Here is a 23,104-nt window from a genome sequence, read left to right as displayed (position 1 = left end):
TTAAACCAAATTTCCAAACCAAACTCTAATGGTACGGTCATTCTCTTAAGTCATGGTTGGCTACATTCTTTCGACTTCCATCATCCCGAACGCCCTGCCACTAAACTTTGTTTCCCAATGAACACTAATAAAAGAGGAGGGTGATTTCGAGGATGGATATAATCTAGTAGGTTCCTGCAATGGCTTGGTGTGCTTTGAAGGTTTGTATTATTATGTTCTTTATAATCCTGCAACTCGAGCCTTTAAGCAATTACCTAAACAGAAGAAGAGATACAAATTATGTGGCTATCAACAAGTACGACGACATAATATGTTTGGGTATGATTGCATTGGTGATGATTATAAGGTTATTAGTTTTATCGAATATGAGTATACTCCGAACAACATTGACAAGAGAAAAGTGGGAACTCAACTTTACAGCATGAAAGCGAATTCATGGGAGATCATTCAAAAACCTCCTTGGGAATTCGATTTCCATTATTCAAAGGGTGTCATTGCGGACAACTCTTTGCACTGGACGGATGAAAAAATGATGGGGAGTTTTGATCTTTATACTCGAAAGTATGAAGAGATGAAACTTCCTGAAGAAATTGGTTAAGAAGCCTCGAGGTTGGCTGTTTTTAGAGGACATTTACATGTAGTAACAGATTCTTTGGATGTATGGACATTGAACAAGGATGGTATGGAGAAGTCTTGGTCTATGCTGTTTCGTTGCTCACTCGTATGCCCTGAGAATACACCCTCATCCTTTGATGTCATGCTTTGCCCTATGCCTATATGTGGGATGAAGGAAATCCAAGCTATTAGTACTAAGAAAGAAGTAGATAAGATCATTTGCTATGACCTAGAGTCTCAAGCGATTCGTGAGGTTAAATTCGAGGGTTTGCCGTCCCCCTAGGATTTTATGCAGAGTCATGGGTGGAATCTCTTGTGCCTCTAGTAGACTGATTGAAGGCATTGCTGCTTAAGCGAAGTGAGGAAAATATTGTAGTGTACTGATGTGGAGGAAGTAAATCATGGTGCAAAACGAGCTTGTAATAACTAGATTACTCCTTTCATCTCAAAATAAACTTCTCATTTCTGTTGAGTGCGAAATTTTATGAGATTATTGATAGTGGTAAGTAGCTAAGTATATGTAAATCTTGTTAATTAATTGAGATGTGGAAATGAAAACATAAGAAGTACTCCGTATTATATTATTTTAAGACAGAGGAGTACGAGGAACAAGTGTCCCCCACCCCCCTCAAAAAAAACTACCTATAGTTGCATGTAACTCAACTTCAAGTCTTCAGCTACTCATTTAATTTCTTGGTTTTTTCTTAAATATTTTCCTTAGAAAATCAACTTCCAGTTTCTATGATGATTCACATAATCATAAAAAATTATTAACAGAGAGAGCACCACATTAAAATTGTCATCCCTCCAAGTAAGACTATGGTATCTACCTAAAATGCCGCTAATTTTTATGTACTCTATTAAAATGGTTGATGTATAAAAATTTAGAAATATAACAAACACATCCCGTGCATACAAATCTATCCAAAACAAAGCACACAAATATAATATGGAATTACTTGAGGGAAATTACAATGGCTTCATAGCTTTAAGGGCGGGTACGAAAACCTGATTTGAGATGAAACAGACCCAACTCCGAACCTGTGAAGCCAACATCATTCTTTCTTGGCACCTTTGTGTCAATATTGGAAGAGTGGACATTGATGGGGTCTCAGGTGCTAGTTGAGGGACCGGCGGCCATCATGTAAATTGTGCCTTAATCGTAAACGGAGTCATGCAGCAAGGGAAACTTGTGTTCCGAAGCCTTGATGCGGATTACAATCAGATGTGGGCAAGAACATGCATATGCTGGGGTGGTATAATCCGTACAGCTGCAGAGAAGCCTACTTCATAGCAGCGATCAGTTTCCATACGAATGTAAGGAGACATTCTCACTAGCTTCTCTAATACCATATGCATTCATCTCGTCTTGTATTGCTTTCCAATAGAGCAACCAGCACAAGTTCCTTTTACCATTTCATCATAAACTCAACAAGATCCTTAATTATATGCACCAGCATAGGCATCTTCTAACCTTGAAATTCCGGTGGGGGAGAAATTAGTCAAGGCAGTGAACAAGAAAATCTCAGTCCTTACTCCTGAACACGAACACATTTCCACGATAACAAATTAACAATAAGTCAACAGTACCAGAAAAACTCATGTCAGACTGAGGCAAATTACAAGCTTACCCTGAGGTAGCCAACTCGATTTTGATGGAAGAGCAAGAATCATCAGCAAACAAGATACTTTGTATGAGGAACTAATACGAGGAGACTCGTCTATAGGAAAGTTCCGGTACGGCACCTAAAGTGATTCTTGGCCCACTGCTGCTTTTTTTGGCGGAAGTGTTTTTTTTTCCTCAGACCTTTAACTCTTACTTTCTCTGGTTTGCTTGCCTCTGCTTCACCACTAGTCTTCTCAACATAATTGGAGCTATCTTCTGCAGTTTGATTTCCTGTGCATGGCTGTGCCTTGCTCACCACCCCGTTTCTGATTCTGTTCAGTATCATCAATCTTTCCTGCATGGTTCAATATCCTAGATTAGAAACAAATATAGCACGTGATAAGGCAATGCAGAATACAGGCAGGATTTTTGCATAATGCACCGGAAAAAGCCTAGGACCAATGACTACGTATATTTTAGGGAAGGCAACACCAGATCAATTAACAAAAGACTGGAATTTTGTTCTATATTCTATCACCCATCCCTCCAAATCATGATAAGAACGAAAATTGTCACAACGTTAGTATGTGACACAAGCTCTGCAGAGTGCTGAGTTCAACACAGCTCAAATTTTGGACAACAGAAGCCAATTCAGATTCTTAACTAAAGAAAATTCAAAAGACTGAATAGCAGAAAGTAAGCATGCATACAGAGATACAGGAACTATAAGTATTGAAACTATTTCAAAAATAAAAACCTATAAATAGGTGTATAAAAAAATATTCACCTCCTTGGATGAGTCTTTCTGAGGGCTTGCACCCTGCATATCTTCCTTGTATTCTCTGGATGTTTCTCCGTGTTATCTTTATCAACCAAAACTTCTTCAAACATTTATTAACCTTCTACAATCACTTTTTCAGGCTCATCAGTTTCCTCTGATTTATCAGTCTTTCAACTGTGCTATTCTCGTTGGCCAATATCAAGCAACAAAAACGCACATACATAAAAACTGATAATCATCCAAAGTCCAAACTAATGACAAACCATCGATAGCACCGCAAGGACCTCCAATTGCCATTGAGGAACAAACTTATATTGCACAGCAAACTTCAACAAAATTGCACGTGTGTGGAATGCGATAGTCAGAAGTTTATTAAGAACAGAGGTCTTCAGTAGCACTCATTACAGATATATAAATACAACTTTTTTCCTGGATGATTATTCTGCTATCAAGAGAGCATGAAATTATTCTAAGGTTGACATGTCAAACCACAGCAGTGAATAATTAATATAGACATCATTGCACTAAATTGTTTCAAACATAATTTTAAGGCAGTTCACCCTGAAAAGAATCAACAAACTTGAGTTCATTGGCTCTGTCAACAAATACCTATAGGCAATTAAAATAAATCCTCGATTACTTTACAACTTGCAGGAATGATTTCCTCAAATCTTTATAGTCATGTAGGTTTCACTTAACATATTTAGCTACAACATGCTAATAGAAAAACATAGAGCAAGTCTGACACTATCAGTTCGATGTAATAAGTTGCAGTCCAGTATATTGGGTATATGAACCAAATTAACCGACTAACAAATAATAGAACTGGTATTTTGTTCATCACCTCTTGGTTTCAGACCTTCAGCACCTGACAAATTCGAAGAAAAAGCTCTTGTTATTCTTCCTACCCTAACCTTTTCCTTCTTTAGTTATACATCATATGGATTACTGTTGTAACCCAAAACTGAGTTCTTCAGGCAAAGATGTTAGATAGACCCTTGAATAAGCACTCTCAGATAATAAATCAAAGTATATTTGTATGTAAAATTAGACAAGTTACTGTTTTGGTTTTGCAGATGTATGCAATCCTAGGCATTTTTATGGCATGACATTGAACCCTAAAAAAGACTAGCCAAGTTGAGTTCATTTGGTCCTTCAACAAAGTAATGATTAAATACTCCTAGGGATTGAGCTTTTATTCCAACAAAGGACAATATATATAATAACAGGATGCATAGTATATGAGTACATTGAGATTTTCTTGACTGAAAAGGAGTAAAGTTTTAAAACAAGAAAACACTTGAGAACAATTAGAATTTCTTTTCATTTAGCAGCTAATTGAATCCTCAATAGGATTCAATAGCTTAATAAGTGGTAGATATGATCGCATTACATGACTACAACATGAAACTAATCTATCAACATTATATGCTCCCTGTCCAAAACATAAACTCAGCATATTAATAGCTTAACATAATGCAAGTCTGATATTCCACTAGATATGTCACAGATTGCTATAGTGCAGGTTTGATATGAATTAGTGCTTACAACATAACAAACAGCACCGTGTTGAACACCACACCGGCTTTTCGTTGCTGTTGGCCTGTTGCTTCTTTCACAAAGGTTAGAATAGACTAATTCAAGGCTGCTGCAATCCACTCCTCAGTTTTTGGCTTCAGCACCTGAAATGTCAAAAGGATATTAAACATGAGACAGATGATTTATACAGTCTCCATGCAATAGATTTATTTTTAATACTGTTAAAATAGTACTTCTCAATTATCATACAACTTGACTCAAACATTATTAAATTTCAAAAACTCACAGCAGCAATTCCCAGCAATCACCCCAACGACCTGAGTATTGACTACTAAATTAACCAGAGTCCAAAACTTTAAACATAAACATCAAAAAGCAATTCGAGTATTTGAATTGAGTAGTCTCGGTGATTTAAGTGAATTTTATGAATGAATAATGCAATAAGATTACAAGAATGAAGCATATTCCCATAAAAGTTGAGCATTAACATCATTCAATAGTTTATAGTTACTGAATTAGTGCAATTTTTCGTTACTCTTAAGACCTACCCCAATCCAATTATGAAGAACAATCTTCAACAACAACAAAAGAAGTGGTTTAGAAATAAAAAACACAATAAACTCCACTCAATGACTGAGGAACACCTTAAGGTATACAATATCACAGGAGTTGCTTCATAAACAAAACTTCTATCCCATTCTTTATGCATCAGTTGTATGCCATTCATTTTGATTGTTTTACTCATTTTTATACATTTTATTATTATATTAAAAAATACTCCAAAAGATATTTGGTAATATAGTCTATATACTACGTAACATGTAATGGGGCATGTTTAGCAATACAAACCTATAAGATATTTGGTGCAAATGTGGGACATATAAACGTGGAATAGAAGATTTAGATTCTATTTTTATAAACTTGTGCATACTATCGGTACCTAGAGGGTATTCTAGCTACACCAAAAGTTAAATAAACAAGCATACAGGTCCATTACAATATGTGTTCATTATACGAAACTTGTAAGGCACTCCAAGACCTCAATCTTTTGTTGAAGAAGGTCCTTCACAGCAATGTGCTACCCCAAGATGCAATCACAGGAAAAAAAATACTTATAGGCTGCTACTATGACATATTACTATATAAATTTTCAGATTTGTGCTCATCATGTAATCACGTGATAATAGTAAGGGTCATAGTAGATAATTATTGGCCCGGGGCGTTGGCTATATAACTCTAAAAATCGTCCTGTTTCCTAGGTCTCTTTTTCGCTACTAGTGGGTGGTCAACTAGCCATATTTATAAACAAGCTTATATTAGCAAGAAGGAAAGTCCACGACAATATCAAAACTCCTCATCAAACACCAACCGCAAAACAAACAAAGAAGCCAAAACTATGATTATCAAAATGAAATACAAGTAACATATATTTGTTGCACATCTTATGCTTCATGATCTACCAAACTAGTGGCCCTCAAGATTGCTCAAAGCTTCCCAGCATCTTTAGCCCCAGCTTAAAACAAGTGGCAAGTCCAATCTTTTTATTTTTGTACTTGATAAAGAATACAACACCCAATCACAAATTTACAACTCAAGTTCACAATCACTTAGAAAATATGCAACTAAAACAAAGAGTAGCATTAACAATTCAGGACATATTTTGACAAAATCAGCAGTTTTTTAACAGCAGTCAAATCAGAAAGCTCTTAGATTATTACCTCCATCATCTTGCTTACCACCATTGCTAGCCTGCTCACTCTCTACGCATCCATCACGGCAGCCAGGACAGACAAGGCTCTCCACGTAAGTCACTGCCCCAAAAGTATACTTATGCCCACAAACTAACCCAAACTTAAAAGGCAAACCACCATCCATTGGAACATCCCTAGTTTTCCCAGTTTTCAATTCAATCCAAAAACAATCCTTCCCTTGCTGCATCAAAACTTCATCACCCCCTTTCGACAACGTCAAGGTCTTAACTGGCAACAACTCGCCCCGAATCTCCTCATGTCGAAAACTCAACAGCTTAGTCCAAGAATCTTTCACCCCATATTCCTTCTGCACCCAAACATCAACACAACGCTTAAAACGGGCCCCATGTTCAACCTGTACAAACAAACATTCCCCTAAAACCCCAGCAGACAAACGAGGGACCTTCAACTTCTTCCCTTCCTCATAATCAGGCAAAGGTAAGACCCTAAAATTCTCTAAATTAAGATCAAATGCAACAATTACATAATCATAAACAAAATCATCCAATTGCCCACGCCATAACACACCAGTTAAATCAAACACAACAGGATCAGAAGTAGTAGCAATCCAATGCAAAGAATTACAGAGGAAATTACCATGGGACTTAGGATGAGAGAGAAAATGAGGAAAGTTCTCAACTTTCTTCCACAATTTTGCCTTCAAACTATAAACCTGAACTTCCCTAGGAGCAAAACCCTCATCTTGCTTGACACTATGCAACTGATCCACCCTTACTATCTTGTAATCATTGCCAATTTCATCGAACCCGAACCCAAAATCAACCCAATGAGACTCCCTGAACTCTTGGACCCCAAAAGAACCCAGTGGAATCTTCTGGAAAGTTCTAGTGGTAGGATTGAAAAGACCCAGGAAATCAGGGAAATTAGAAATGCAGAGAATGCCATTGCAGGACCCAATAAGGTCAGAATCATGGTGTTTAGGGTGAAATGGAAGAGAAAGGTTGGAAATGGAAGGTGGGGTGGAGGAATCTGGTGTATTAAGGTGTAGGATATGGAGATGTTTATGGGGTTTTGGTTGAGAAAGAGAAGCAAGAGAGAGATTGGAGGAAGAGGAGAGAGAAAGGTTGATGTTACTGAGGATGAATTTTGGATCGTTGATTAAAGAAAGGAAGCAATTTGAGACAGATTTGAAGCGAGCAAGAGGTTTTGGAGGGAGATACAGCAGAATTTGAGTGATTATGTCAATGGGAAGTAAGGATGATTGTTGTTCTTCAAGATGAGCTTGATTTGGTGTTTCCATGGCTGAAATTGGGAGTTAATTTTGGGGATTTGATTAGGGTTTAAGGGTTTTAGGACAAGAAAGGTGAGATGTGACTGGAGTATGGGAAAGATAAGTGTTCCCATGTGATTGATAATGTTTTGCGGAATTATGGACCTTAATGAAGAGGTGTCAATTTGGATGATCGGATAAGGTCTGACGAGGTTGGATTGGATCGGATCAATTTTTAAAATTGAGTCATGATAAATTATTATGTCTACGCGAGTCCAAATCTGAATCGGATATTTTTTGGCTCGGTTTCGGGTCGGGTCGGGTGTGATTTTGACACCTCTCCGCGCGCTTTGTTAACAAGCGTTTAGAAAAAAGGGCGGGAGTGAGAATCGATCACATAATCTCCCGGAGGCAGGAATTGGGAGAAAAGCTCTGATTTACAACTCATTTTAAATGAGTGTAAATTTGTGAGATGTAAATTTAGAAAAATAAACTATTAGTATGTAATTTATAATAACGGATCATTAATTAAAATTAAAATTCTCGTAAAAAAAATAAACAAATATATAGATCATTGTTTATATGGATCATTTTTTATGACGGGGCAGGGGAGCAGTAGCACTCCGTATCATTTAGACGTTCACAAGGCAATTAAAATATCCGTAATAGAATAAAATGTTTTTTTAATGACACGGGCTTCAAATTTTGTAACGTAATGACACGGATTAATACGAGGGTGACCAGGGAGCTGAGTCATTGGTGAATTGGTCTCTGCCATGTAAGCTCGACGCATCAGCAGCCAAACAATTGATCATTTTTACTCTCTTTCCAATTTTACTCATTTCCATCACTCCCAATTCCCAATTTTCTTAAACCCTAACTTATATTCTTCTCGATTCTCAATTCTAGGGTTTGTAATCTTGATTTTTTTTTTTCCCATCATTCTTGATTCTCAATCCCAATTTCTCGAATGATAATCATCAATCATCGTCGTCGTCGTCCTCATTCAATTTGCTGAATTCTGCATTTCAATGTCATCCGTCGGTACAACTCCGACAAACCAACCATTTCAATCTGATCGTCCTCCTTTGAAGCGCAAACTGGAAGATTACGATTCTCCCGTCTCTCAATTTTGCAAGAATTCGAATACCAATTGCAAGGAAAAAGCCGTAACTCATGATGATCATCTTGAATATGGATTACCCAAGGGTAATAATTTTTTCTTCCGAGGCGAATCGAATGGAATTAACTGCGATTTGATGGGGTCACATCAGCTACAATTCTTTGTGAAATTGATTTCTGGAGGAAATTCCCTTATTTTGCGCGCGAATTTGGATGATACAGTTGAATTGGTGCACGAGAAAATCCAGAATGTTACGGGGATACCGAGTTCGGTGCAAAGATTGATTTTTCAAGGTAAGCAGTTGCAGCGGGAGCAGACATTGAAACAGTGCAACATTCAGAACGATGCTGGGCTGCAAATGGTGGGAAGAATGCGGAGCGCTAGGCATCCTCAAGCTTGGGTGGTAATTGGCGGTATGATTCATGACATTGGTAGTAGTTGTAGAAATATTAATAAGAATTATGTTACTTATTATACTAATAAGATTAAGAGTCAGATGAAGGGTTTTATGACACTTTCACTTGATAATAGATATCATCCTGCTAATAATGGTAAGAAAAGAGATGTTCGTAAAATAAAAGGAACAAATAATGGTGATGATGATGAGGAGGAGGAGGAGGAGAATTACGACGATGATTATAATAATAGGAGCATTGATAAGTGTGATTATTGTGAGATTTTCTTGACTTCATGTGCTCCTCAGAGTTTAGTGATGCTTTATGCGTCGAATGAGAGGGCGAATCAGGAGTGTGCGGAGGAATGTATTCGGTCATTTGTGAATTTCATGAAGAGTTTGAAAGGGACTGAGAGTGAGAGAGCTTATTGTGCTAAGACGGTGTTGGTGTTCTGTGAATTGCTTAGGAAGCTGGCGACGGAAGATGACTTACTGTATATACATTGCAGGAGCACTCTTGGGTCAATGCTGGTGAACGTTGTAGTGACGAATGTATTCAAGGAAGTGTATGGTCATGATGGGTCTGAAGAGTTGTATGGGATCCCTATTGGAGCTGTGTTTCCTCTCTTGAAGGAAGTAGGGGAAAGGTTGGTGCAGGACTTGAAGCTGAATGTTGTATCAGATTCCAGCCTTGGGCCTTTGCATCGAGATGTGCTCGATTTCTCTAATTTTCTGCAACCTGTGTTAACTTTCATTGGAAGAGAACAAGCATATCGGGCTAAGGGAGAAATCAACCTTTTCGATGATCTTCTCAATAATCTTTACAATGATCTACACGGTTGGATTGACAAATGTCTTAAAAAAGTGGAACTTTGCTTAGGTGTGAAGGGAAAAAAGTTTGTGGAAGCTAATCTACTCGGGTGGTCTCAGTATCTTGCTATTTTAAAGGAATTGCATAGTATTTCTCTACTAAACCCAGAATCAGAAGGCCATTTATGGACCACACTGAGACAAAGTAAGACAGCACTGTGTGGCCTTATTGTTAGGTATGCCAGGCGTGTTGATGACCATAGCTGGCTTCTTAAGCATAAAGATGACCTAGATTTTCAATCAAGGAGGCATTTAGTATCGTTACTGTTCCCGGAGGTGAGAGAAGATTATGATGAATTGCTCGAGATGTTGATTGACAGGTCCAATTTGCTGGCTGAATCATTTGAGTATATATCTACTGCAATCCCGTCTATACTGCAGGCTGGTCTCTTTATGGAATTCAAAAATGAAGAAGCTACAGGTCCTGGGGTTTTAAGGGAGTGGTTTTGCTTAGTATGCCAAGCAATTTTTGATCCAGAAAGAGCTCTTTTTGCATCTTGCCCTTTGGACCGTCGAAGGTTCTTCCCTAGTCAAGGCAAGTGTTTGTAGTCTCTTGTGCAATTTGGAATAAAAAAATTCTGCTTAGCTCATATGCTTTCACTCCCGTTTTCACTTGTAAACAATGACCACCATGAATTGAATTTGATAGCATTGGTGCCTGACATTGTCTCCATAAAGAGACTGTCTGTGATTTCATTAGTTAAGTAGCACAAGGAAACTTGTCATAAAACTCTAGCAAATTTATGTCACATTGATTGATTGCACACTAAGTTCATGCTACATCAATGTATAAATGTTGTCGGTCATTGTATATCTTTGTGGTGGAGTGTTGCATCTGTCTGAGTGAAGTCTGACTGAGAGAGTCCCTGTTTCTTGTGTTAATATATCCTTTTTCATACGGCTCACAGATGATTGATTGTCTATGCTTGAAAACACCCAACTTTATATGTATTTTCTACTATTTGACACATTGAAATTTCTTTCATTTGGTCTGAATTGTGAAGATGTGGTGTAATAGGGGTTCAAATACGTGTTCGAATGACATAGTTTTGTTTCACCATGTCCTTTCATCAATAGGTATCCTTGTGTGCTGGGTAGCTAAGTAAGGCTCTGTTTTGTTGGATATAAAATGTTACCCTGGATAGTTTGCATAAATAGGAAATTTAGAATTTAAAAGTATTTCCATCCTGTTAAAACCATTGTCCCTTATTTTGGAAGATCCAAAATTTCATTCCTTGACCAATGCTTGCTCACCCTCTCTTATATTCTCCTAATAACTGAGTTAAATTTGAGGATTACATCAGCTGCCTCCGGAGGATTTTTTTAGCAAAACAACATCCGATTTGTGCTGTTTGTGCAACTCTTTTGATTTAGTTTAGAGCATATGTGTTGGTGGATATGATGGAGATGGTGGGTTCTTGCAGAATTCTGATGTTGATCAATTAATGGGGTGAAGGAGTTGGATGTTGACATTGATGTCATATGGAGGGGGGTGACTTTTGGTTTTAGTTTTCTTTTTTTTTTTTTTTCTCTTATTTTTTTCCAATGAAAGAATAACCTTTTCAATATATTTTTCCATGCAACCAAACAATGGAAAACTTATCTAAAATTGGGTATTATACTGGAAAGTATTGTAGAAGTTTTGTCTGGAAAACAGAGTTGGTCTTTGCAGCCTCCTCAAAAGTAACTATTGAGGAAAGCATTGAAAAAATGGTGGGTGTTGAGGACTAAACTAGAGGAATGAAAGTACTCAATATAGATAATGAGGCAGGAGACTGGGGAAGGGAACTTCCTTTTGCACGAGTCATTAGTGTGAATCATTTTTTTTACTCAAGTAGCTCACCTCCACATTGTTAGTATCTTAGAGATAATCTTAACACAATACATGTAAACTTAAAGGTTTTTCATCATAGCATGCATATCCCTAATATCAAAATATTAAGTCAGTACTACTCTGTTATGTATCCCTACTGAAAGGTATCATTTTCCAGCACATATAGAAAAAGTGCGTGCTCAATGTTTGATAAATTAGTGCTTTGAGCTTGGTTTCTTTGCTTTGATGTGTTAAGCCTGTTTATTGTCTTACTCCTTACTGTTTATGCAAACTATACTTTCCTTGCTTAAGGTGGGGAAAAAATTGTTTTCCCTGTTTTTCAAATCTTTTCTAGTACCTCTTTTTTGGGGCAAGCCATAATATAAATCTGATATTTACTCTTAACATTTCTTTTTATCTATTGTGCAGCATCGAAGGTACATCCTCTACATCTTCGATACTTCCTATTTTCAGGGAGGGTAATTGCTTTGGCTCTGAAGCATAAAATTCAAGTTGGTGTTGTTCTGGATCGTATCTTTTTCTTGCAACTGGCAGGAAGACAAGTTTCCATCGAAGATATACAGGCCGCAGATCCTTGCATCTATAGTAGCTGCAAACAAATATTGGAGATGGATGCTGATTTTGTGGATTCTGATGGTTTAGGGCTGACATTTAGTATTGATATTGAAGAGCTGGGGAAAAGGAATGTTGTAGAACTCTGTCCTGGAGGAAAAGACATTTCTGTGAACAGCAAGAACAGGAAGGAATATGTTGACCTTATTGTTCAGCATCACTTTGTATCATCTATTTCTGAACAAGTATCTTATTTTGCTCAAGGTTTTGCTGACATTCTTTCTGAAGCAAATCTACGTGAAACCTTTTTTAAAAGCTTGGAGCTGGAAGATCTTGATTGGATGTTGCATGGAAGTGAAAGTGAGATATGTGTTGAAGATTGGAAGTCACATACTGATTATTATGCCTATAAAAAATCTGATCCTCAGATAAAATGGTTTTGGGAGGTATGTAGCAGAACGTATACTGATTATTATTACTGCTTACTGTGTTATTTTTCTTCTTCTCATATAGAAATGATTTGGTTATTGTACGTGTGAGACTTCTCATTGTCCCCCTCCCCCCCCCCCTCTCTCTTGCTATCCTTCTTGGGGTGGAGGGCGGGAGGGTGTCAATGAGAGATTGATTGGGGTTATATTATGCATGTGTTCAATATGATAGGCTTAGACAAGTTCCTAGTTAAAGCACTTTATTTTAATAATGCTGCGAAAATCTTCTCCGAACAGTTTGGGAACCAGAGTAGCTTTCAGCCATCGCAAACCCCCTTTTCTCTCCTCATTCTTTGTTTTCTGGCATATGCCCTGGTAAATGGATAAGACATGTCTGGAGTTTTTGATTATCTTTTGGCGATTTGCAGATGTAAGGAAATAAGGTTCTAAGCATTTTTAATCTTTTGGCAATCTGTACATTTGAGGAAATAAAGTTATCATGAAATAAAGAAAATGGAATATTCTGAGGGTAAAGATTTTGGATAAATCGCGGGAGATTAAGGTTGAAAAAAAAATATCTAGTTCTAGTCTATATATATGTGTGTGTGTGTGTGTGTGTGTGTGTTTTATTTGCTTCTTGATTTGCCAACATTTAAGTATTATGAAGTTTCTTCACCCTTTCTAGATGCAATTTGATCAAGTTACACAATTTGTATGCTGTCTATTGAAGTACTTATGAACTCTGTAAATCTTGTCAGGTGGTTGGACAATTTAACGCTGAGCAGAAAAAGACTCTTCTCTTCTTCTGGACATCAATTAAGTACCTTCCTATTGAGGGTTTCCGTGGTCTTTCATCTCGACTGTGCATCTACAAATCCTTGGATTCCCAAAATTGTTTGCCCTCATCTCATACATGCTTTTTTCGAATTTGTATCCCACCGTATCCAACAAAGACTATCATGCGACAACGCCTCCTTTTGATCACCCAAGAACATATAGGTTGCAGCTTTGGCACTTGGTGACTGGTGATTTTGATGACATAAGCTAGATTTTGGGGGTGGGATCTGCACATAAATGAAGACTTTGGCGTAGAATTTGTACATATTTCTTAGAGTAAGTTTAGGGTGCGAGCTTGTGCCACAGAATTGGTGCTCTTGCTTTGACAAAGTTTCGTAATACTCAGTATGAACACTTACCTGCAAACTATTTATGTAAAAAGTTCACTCAGATGAAGATTTGTCGCTCTGAAACTTCTCTGGCTGCTTTATTGTAACGCCCTGGTGTACAGCATTTTCATGAATGAATTAAAAGTTGGAATTTTCAACCTGAAATTACAGTTTTGAATGTTGGATTTTCCTAGCTAGTCTAGTATGAGTTAGAATTCAAAGGATTTTTTTTGTTTTTTTTTTTTTTTTTTTTGGGTGGTTGTCTTGTAGTATTAAGTATTGTGAGACAATCTCAAGTTCTCAACTGAAACTTAGAAGTATTGTTAAAATACCACTACGTGGTCAAGGGCATGTATAAACTTGGTCTTTCTTGATCCTGCTTGTGGCGGGATGCAGATAGGAGGTTGGTTGTTATGTTTGTCTTGCCTGCATCGTCATACTTATGATGGTGCAGGGGCACTCGATTTGTTGTTTCCCTGGTTTCTAGCTTTCTTTTCCGATAGTCTCTTTTCCATTGAAACCTTGTTTTGACATTCGGTTCACTCATCATCAGAACATTGAAAAAAAATCTGAATAGTTGCAGAATTCAGGACTCAGGCTGCCTGACTCAGGTGAAGTTTCAACGAAACCTTAAATTTTGGTTTTCAACCTTCATTGGGCTCTATTCCCATCTTCTTCATCATGAAGCTTTATTTTCAGTATTCGGTGAAGGTCTTATTTGTAAATTACATTCGTAAATTAAATATGCTCGAGACTTTAATTTTTCTATAAATTTATCAAACCTTCGTAACAGAGTTACCCAGTGATAAACAAAAAACATAACATGAATTTAAGAATGAGAATATATCACATATAACCTCAAAATTATAATTATAATAATATCATTATTATTCCATTACCAAAGCCAGTACAATATCAAACTCTCAAATTCCTGCTCTTTGGGTTGTAAACTTTGTACCCAGCATTCATAAGCAAGGGCACATCATAACCCAATAGCTTTGATGTGTGTATATATATATATATACACACACATATATATATATAATGATCTTCAATAAAACCCAACCAAAGCTTTTGCCTCAAAATTAATTAAAATAATAAATATTAATAGCAATGGTAATACTAGTAAGTAAATAAAATTCTTGTAAGAATAAAAAACTGATCAACCCCAAATGCAACCCTAAGAAATATTTAGAGAAAAAGAGACCATCTCACACCCTTTTAATCAAGTTTACTCTTCAGACTTTTCAACTGGAACCTCAGTGCTGGTGGTCTCCTCTGCTGCAGCTGCTGCTGGTGCTTCGACGGGTTTCTCTTCCTCGACATTACTAGCTTCTTCAGCTGCTGGTGCTTCAGTGGCCTCGGTGGGGGTCACTTCGCTGGTCTCTTCAACTGCAGCCTTCTCTTCTTCAGCTGGTGGGGCAGCTTCTTCTTCCTTCTTCTCTACTTCTGGCTCTGCCTCTGGCTCTGCCTTTACCTCTGCCTCGGCTTCCTTTTCTGGCTCGGCTGTTACTGCTGGAGCTTCGGTTTCTGCTGGGACTTCAGCAGCTGCCTCAACGGTTTCAGCAGCAACTTCTGCTGGTGCTTCCTCAGAAGGTGGAGCCTCAGTTGCAGCTACTGGTGCTTCTACAACTTCTGCGGTTTCTGTGGTTGGTGCCTCAGTCTTGATCACCTCAACTGGTGCAGGTGCCTGAACCTCAGGCAATGTAGTGCTTTGTGCAACCTGCGTGCAGGAGAAAACATCACTGAAATTCAATCTTTAAGCTGGAAATTGTCCTCATGCCATAACTAGCAATAATTCATCTTATAGAATGGCCAAGCATACCGAAATTAGATTGATCTTAAAAATCTCAATATTCATATATATATATATATTAATCTTTACACACAAAATTCTCTTTTATAGTGCATGTATTTATTTAATTGCTTATCATAGAAATGGTTAGCACTTACTATTGAAAGTTTTCAAAAATTGAACTTTTAAAACCTTTGACCAAAAATTCATCTTATTGAATGATCAAGCATATGGGTTGATATAAAAGCAATGATCAATCACAAAAACAGATCTTTAAAACTTGTGTGTATAACTCTTTTCATAGCATTTTTATAATAACCTTTTTTATGTTTATCTTAATGATATTGTTAGCACTTGTATACATGTGCTTAAGAAGGGTGATTATACCAAACATAGTTAATATGATGAATTCTTATCAATCTGAATGAGATGATCCAACAATATAATGATCAAGCAGAACGATGACTATCATCATGAAATTCCTTACATCAGATCTGTCTGATTTATATTGTACTGATCATCATTGAAACATATAATATCGTGTTAGTTTGTAATGTAAAAACCAAGTACACAAGAAGAAGAAAAATATTGAAAAACTTTGAACTTTTCCTAGATAAAATCATTAAAATAAATAAATAAGAGTTGTGTAGCACTAATGAATTTCTAGTGATCAAACAATATCAGAATTGCTAAAAAAAAAACCATGCATAAAGAAATCGAGCAAATATAAGCGCCTAACATTTATAAAACCAGTATTTAACACTCTAATAACGTTCAAGAGTGTCCGAAAACACCCGAAAACAATGTTTGTACAAATTGAAAGTCGTGATTCAAAAAAAAGATGTAGGAGATATACCTCAGTGGCCATTTGTAGGAAATGAAAATGGATATGGAATGAACAAAAATAGGGAAATAAAATGAGAGCAAAGAATAATAAGCTTAGAAGAAAATGAATATGAATTGATGAGATGATGAGATGTAAGAGAGGATATATATAGGAGTATTAACAGCATGTAAATGAATAGATTAATTAAAATTAGAGGGAGGTGAGCTAAGAGATGTGGGGTCACTGCCGGAAAAAAAAAAAAAAAAAAAAAAAAAAAAAAAAAAAAAAAGATTCTTAGCAAATTGACACCTCTAATCACTGATATTGCAATTGAATTGGCCATTTAGCTTGTCTAGTTGTAATTGTAATTTTTTTTCCCCTCTATTAAGGTTTTATTCTCTTTTTTCTCTAAAAGAAATTAAATAATTTTGAAATTATAGTTTTTTTTTTTTTTTTTTTTTACATGGAGGTGGGAGTGAGGAGCTCAGATCATTTTCATTCATCTTTTCCATTAAAGAGTGGGGTTGCTTGGCCTAAGTGTAACCAATTAGGTATATAAATGGTAGGCAATTAGGTTTTCATGTCCTTGATTTTCTACTTTGTTTTTATTTAACCTTTTTTTACCTTTGCCCAATGGGAAAAAAAGAATAGAAGATTTGATATAAAGGTCAAATGTTATGATGATCGACATACATCTCTATGTATGTATCAATTGATTGTTGGTGCAGTGGTGATTGGGACTGCACTTGATAGGGAGGATTGCGTGTTCGATCCCCCGCAACAACAACTGAGAGGGACTGGAACCTAATCACTCAGAATTGATCCCTGAATCCGAATTGGCCCAAAAGGTGAATCGGGTGGAACACTAAAAAAAGAATACATATCTCTATGTTCTACTCATTTTAATTTTGTTACATAATTGAAAGCCGCAAACTGTAGTGATGTAGACGAGTTACAATCAACTACTAAGCATTAGTGAATTTTTTGTCCTTTCAAATCAGTTATTAAATTTATTTTCTAGCACTAATTATACTTTGACATCGCATGCGTCATATATTAGCATAAGATGAAAATTGCTTAATAATTCGTCTTTTTATTTGCATTATTATATTCAAAATATTAGATTTTTTGTCTAATTAATTATGTATGAACATATAGGGGAATTTTGGTCGTTGTTAGCTTGTGGTATAATTGTATGAACATTTTTTATGAATAATCAAGCAAAATATACTATGTTTTATTTGAACTGTTTATTGCTCTCTTTATTATAAACTATATACAAGTGTATTCATTGGAGAATTTAATTAATTACGTACGATTTACAACAAATATTGGAAAAGCTAGAGTTGCTTGTAAGGGTGCCTGTTGCATGCACATGTTAGACAGAATCTTTCACACTTGCATGACACAATCAATGTTTTAGGGGTAACAAACAATGTTGGTACATGTACGAAATCACAGATCCTTAACATTATTAGGTGACCAAATATTCTTCATTAATTCTCATCAAGAAATGATTTAAGTAAAGAAAATTGTTTAAGAAAAATGAAACTAACGCCCTCATATGACATTACACATTTACATATGACATTCTCTTTGTTCAGGTGAAAATAATATTTATTTTTTTGACAAGAAAATAATAGTTACATAAACATTGATCAATTCAATTCAATTTAATTAAGCGGATAATACTCCATACAATTAACCTAGAAACTATACAATAGTTGGAGTGTTTTCATAACACAATATTCAGATTTTGATAAGGGTATAATGGTGGAACCGTGATATCAATCACAAACAATTACCAGCTTGAAAGTTTGCTATCTATTACCTTAAAAATGTGACAACTATTTCAGACATCTTAAAATATTACACCGTACTTTTGTATATGACTGTTATCCAATTGAGTAGAATACTGATCAACATCATTAACGGCTAAAATTTTGTTTACCAAGAGTATTAAAGATCCAAGTCATTTACAAGCTGTCTTGAAGATCACTTTCCAAAAGACCAATTGCAATGGAGAAAGAAGCAAATTAAACAGCTTAACTCTGTCGGCCGGTGCTCAAGGTGGGACCAAGAGAATCAACAAATGGTACATAATCAAGATGGCGGACCCCAAAAAATTACACTTAATTCTTCGATCAATAAAGCTTGGGAATTTTTGCTAAAAAATACAGACTGGAAAAAGAAAGAAAAATAATATATGAAAAACTATACTTGTACATATTATGATGTAAAAGTAGAAAATTTAAGCATGAATCAAACATTAATACATGAGCTTATATCAGCACTAGGCCGTCAATTAGACATATTATCAATTATGAAGGTGGCAAATTAAAAGATGAGGCATGGACCCTCTAATACCCAGCGTTAAATGAAATAAAAGTTAGATGAATTTTGAATATGTAATTTACTTATCATGGTGGAAACTCGATAATTTTAAAATTAAACTAATCGTTGAATTTCATGATAGGTTTTATATTCTACTCCCTCCGTTTTATGATGTTAGTTCCATATGGAATCAATCACATAAAATAAAAAAAGAAAAATATTTGGAATCTAACATTAAAATACAAAATAATTCATAATTAGTTTACTTTATTTAAGTTTTTTTTTTTTTTTTTTTAGCATAAGTCATAATGTATAATTCAAGGTAAAGATTTTCTTACTTAGAGCCATGTCATCAATCCACATTCAATTAATTTCAAAAAAATAAAGTTAAAAATAGAATATATATTTAATATGGGTAGATCTTTTTGAAACGCCCAAAACAGTATATGATATTAACATTATGAAACGGAGGAAGCATCAATTTTGATTTATTACAGGTCATATTCAAGCCTAATTACTTAATTAGTCTATCACTTAAAAGAAAACAATAAATCAACAAAGAAAACAAGTGTACATTTTGGACAAAACACTCAAAATGTATATTCCTCAAGAGCTATCATCAATCAGTAGATTTTATCATTTTAGACTTTAGGAACCGCCCTTTCCAAAGTTGAATCTAAATGTGGGACCCATGATCCAATCTGTTTCCTAATCAGCACACTTATGATCTGATTTGCCACGTCAGATCCTATTCAGATTTTTCTTCCTTTCTCCCTAACTAAAGTATAGCCTTACCCACCATCAATTTAATCTTTGAACTAAATGAACGGCCACAAAATTTTCATATTTAATGGAGATGATTTTTTTAAGGTTTTGTTAACATGTGATTAGGTTAATTTTAATAGGAAATAGAAACTCTAACCTATTTTGTACGTATTATTCATGGTTGTCTTCCCATCTATATCTACCTATAGAGGAAAAGTCTTGTAAACAATAATGCAAGGTAGAATAAAATTACCTCGTTACTATTATTTCACTAGTACAAAGGTATTCATTTTCTTCGCTCGTTTAATTTTGGATGTATTATTTGAGTTGTTCCTAGCAGTGAAGTAACAATCAGCTGATTGAATCGATATTGTTATATCAGCCGGTGAATTTCATCTATAAGTAGTTGGAGTTCTCAAGTATATTATTGGAAATTATTATTGACTTATGGTTAGAAGAGAATGAACATCGTAAAATCCATCGGAAATTATCTTATGTTAATTAGTTGATTTTTTTCTATCCGTATAGCCACAGGGTATTATAAATTACTATACAGAGGAAATGTAAGAAAGGGAAATTAAACCTATGTATTATCGTACACAAACCCTCGATTTTTACTATTAGGCAAAGACTCTTTGGTAATAGTACATAGTATAATTTCATCGAAGGTACGTATATTGGGGTGTGATCATATTCGTAGATCTCAAAACTAGCATACATATCAAGTATCAACATATACGAAGTATATAGTGAACTAATTATTTTGATGGTAACCAAATGATGCATCATAGAATTATTTATGTCACCCACTTTATACTATAAGGTACGTACTCTCCCAAATTTCATAAATAATATATTAAAAGGCGTTTCAAAAAACATGTATAAGTTAAAAGTTGTGGTTAACTATTAGGACACATCTATACTAATATATTAAAAGGCGTTTCAAAAAATATATATACGCCACGTAGACCCCTCATTTTGCCACGTCACTTACTCAATTTCTTATTATGCCACGTCATCCAATCAACACCTCAATGTGCCACGTCATCCACACAACCAACAATACTCCATGTAATCTCAACTATATTGAAAAAAATATGTGGATGAGAAGGTTCGAATACTTGACCTCTTTAAAAAATGGTTATTGTTTAACCATCTAGGCTAATTGTTAATTATGATTTAACCTTGTAAAAAAAAATAATTATACTACAAAATATTGAAGACACATACTACATACAAACTATTAGATGCTCTTTAAAATTAGCAATTGCACAACTATAAAATTAATATCCCGGGACAACGCCCGAACTAATCACTAATTGATTATTAAATGAGTATAAGAGTGGTTATAGGTGAAGTGAAAGTTGAAGAAATTAATAAAATAACTAATAACCAAAAAATCGTGGTTAACCATTGTGTTTGCTCTTACTTAATTTTCTCTTTCTAATTTACCACGCATGCCTAACTGTCTAAGCTTAGGTATATTGATCTGTAAAGTCATCTATCCCAAAAGTTTAGGGGCGGTGAAAGATGGTCCCACAAAAAAAGGTACAACCCCATACAAAGTTACAAACCCTATTAAAAAGCCATTATGATTGAAGCCACTAAGGTATCAAGAACAGGATTATTAACATAATTTCATATTAACCTTAATCAACACGAATTAATTACAATCAAAACACATGAGAGTTGCACTATTAAATGTCATTATATGTTTCAATTAAAATATAATTAAGTACAGGTTAATTAGGAGACTTTGTTAGGTAGAATCCTGCTTAATTAGCTTCTTGTAATTAAGGATTCAGACACGTACAAATCTATTTTGTTTTGTGGTTATAAAATAATACGTAGTATAGAATTATGTATATGAAGAATTAGTACAATATGTGAGTTGCAATGTATCTTTCGATGGAGCCAAAGATTGATTATTAAGAATAATAATAATAATAATAATAATAATAATAATAATAATAATAATAATAATAATAATAATAATAATAATAATAATAATAATAATAATAATAATAATAATAATAATAATAATAATAATAATAATAATAATAATAATAATAATAATAATAATAATAATAATAATAATAATAATAATAATAATAATAATAATGTATCTCCTACTTTTTCAGTGGTGGGTGATGAGAACCTTGATTTGGAGGACTGTAATATCAAGCAATGTCGTAGGAAGATTTGTGACGGCCATTACACTGCTGCAGTCTGGGTTCTTTCTTCTTCAGGCGTTGCTCCTTATAATGACGCCACTCTTGCGGATTAACAGTCTAAACACCCTACTTCTACAGCTCCATCCTTGCCTAATATACCTGTTGATGGCCTTCATCTCGTTACTACTTCTACTTTTGTTTTGGACCGGATTAAGAGTTTTCCACGTGGCACATCATGTGGTAGGGACGGTTTACGTGCTCAGCACCTTCTGGATTGCTTGAGTGGTGCTGTTGTGGCTGTATCAGATGAGTTAGTTGACTCTATTTCCGCGGTGGTTAATCTCTTTCTAGCTGGAAAGTGTCCTATGGAACTAGGAGAGTATATTGCTAGTGCTCCTCTTACCCCGCTTGTCAAGCACGGTGGTGGTATTCGTCCTATAGCTGTGGGTACTATTTGGCGGCATCTGGTTTCGAAGGTGGGTGCTGTTATGGTTGGCCAATCTTTAGGAAGTTACTTTGCTGGTCTTCAATTTGGCGTTGGGGTTTCTTCAAGTGGTGAGGCAATTCTTCATGTTGTGCATCGATTGATTGAGGATCGTGGTTCTGATGTTGGTCTTTCTATGTTGTTGGTGGATTTCCAAAATGCCTTCAATCTTGTTGATCGTACGGTCATGTTGCGTGAAGTTCGTCGTCGTTGTCCCGGCATTTCGCGATGGGTTGAATTCTGCTATTCTAATCCAGCCAGGTTGTATTATGGGGACCAATCCTTATGGTCGTGTCAAGGAGTGCAGCAGGGTGATCCCCTTGGTCCTCTACTTTTTGCTTTGGTTTTACAGCCCCTGGTTTGTAAAATCAAATATGCTTTTGACTTATGTCTTCATGCGTGGTATTTGGATGACGGCACTGTTATTGGTGACACTTTGGTGGTGGGGAAGGTTCTGCAGTTGATTATGGAGGAAGGGCCTCGTTTTGGGTTACTTCTTAATGTGGAAAAAACTGAAATTTTCTGGCCTACAGAAGACCCTCGAAGTAAGCTTGTGGGTGTTTTTCCGCCCAATATTGCTCGACCTTTGCGAGGTGTTAAGTTGCTTGGTGGTCCTGCTAGTTCTGATTCCAGTTTTGGTGGAGAGCTTGTGATGCAGAGGGTGACCAAGACCATTGCGCTTATGGATAAGGTTGCTCTGCTTGATGATCCTCCGTGTGAGCTATTGTTACTTAGGGCATGTACCGGAGTTTCTAAACTCTACTTTGCATTGCGTACTTGTCCTCCTAGTACTTTTGAGACGGCTCAGCGCACATTCGACGGGGCTCTTCGATCTT

At 35.8% G+C, this 23,104-nt stretch overlaps 4 protein-coding genes across 5 annotated transcripts; 2 read left to right on the top strand and 2 right to left on the bottom strand.

Annotated features, from left to right (window-relative positions):
• The first annotated feature begins 310 nt into the window (after positions 1-310).
• LOC110687543 (F-box protein At4g22390-like) lies at positions 311-1,909 on the top strand. The gene is made up of 3 exons (XM_021864201.1): positions 311-593; positions 648-868; positions 1,796-1,909. The coding sequence occupies exons 1-3, from the start codon at positions 311-313 to the stop codon at positions 1,907-1,909; spliced, it is 618 nt and encodes a 205-aa protein (XP_021719893.1).
• On the bottom strand, positions 1,002-7,652 carry LOC110687447 (F-box protein CPR30-like). 2 transcript variants are annotated; one of them, XR_002504438.1, is made up of 5 exons: positions 6,260-7,652; positions 4,551-4,684; positions 3,009-3,328; positions 2,247-2,576; positions 1,002-2,153 (listed from the first exon to the last, which is right to left on the bottom strand). XR_002504438.1 is itself a non-coding variant. In XM_021864098.1 (2 exons), the coding sequence occupies exons 1-2, from the start codon at positions 7,551-7,553 to the stop codon at positions 4,665-4,667; spliced, it is 1,314 nt and encodes a 437-aa protein (XP_021719790.1). In that variant the 5' UTR covers positions 7,554-7,652; the 3' UTR covers positions 4,303-4,664. The 2 variants fall into 2 exon arrangements, 1 of the variants encoding a protein (XP_021719790.1); XM_021864098.1 differs by lacking the exons at positions 1,002-2,153; positions 2,247-2,576; positions 3,009-3,328 and having other exon boundaries at positions 4,303-4,684.
• A 625-nt stretch (positions 7,653-8,277) lies between these two features.
• LOC110687445 (E3 ubiquitin-protein ligase UPL5-like) lies at positions 8,278-14,068 on the top strand. The gene is made up of 3 exons (XM_021864095.1): positions 8,278-10,445; positions 12,153-12,742; positions 13,483-14,068. Exons 1-3 carry the CDS (start codon positions 8,555-8,557, stop codon positions 13,744-13,746), a joined length of 2,745 nt encoding a protein of 914 aa, XP_021719787.1. The 5' UTR covers positions 8,278-8,554; the 3' UTR covers positions 13,747-14,068.
• A 675-nt stretch (positions 14,069-14,743) lies between these two features.
• LOC110687446 (major latex allergen Hev b 5-like) lies at positions 14,744-16,695 on the bottom strand. Its single transcript, XM_021864097.1, has 2 exons — positions 16,542-16,695; positions 14,744-15,613 (listed from the first exon to the last, which is right to left on the bottom strand). Exons 1-2 carry the CDS (start codon positions 16,551-16,553, stop codon positions 15,122-15,124), a joined length of 504 nt encoding a protein of 167 aa, XP_021719789.1. The 5' UTR covers positions 16,554-16,695; the 3' UTR covers positions 14,744-15,121.
• Positions 16,696-23,104: the final 6,409 nt, after the last annotated feature.

Source organism: Chenopodium quinoa, unplaced genomic scaffold (genome assembly GCF_001683475.1).
Source record: "Chenopodium quinoa cultivar QQ74 unplaced genomic scaffold, ASM168347v1, whole genome shotgun sequence".
NCBI classification, from domain to species: Eukaryota; Viridiplantae; Streptophyta; class Magnoliopsida; order Caryophyllales; family Amaranthaceae; genus Chenopodium; species Chenopodium quinoa.
Note: the sequence above shows the minus strand (reverse complement) of the source record. Positions and strands in the feature narration are given on the sequence as shown.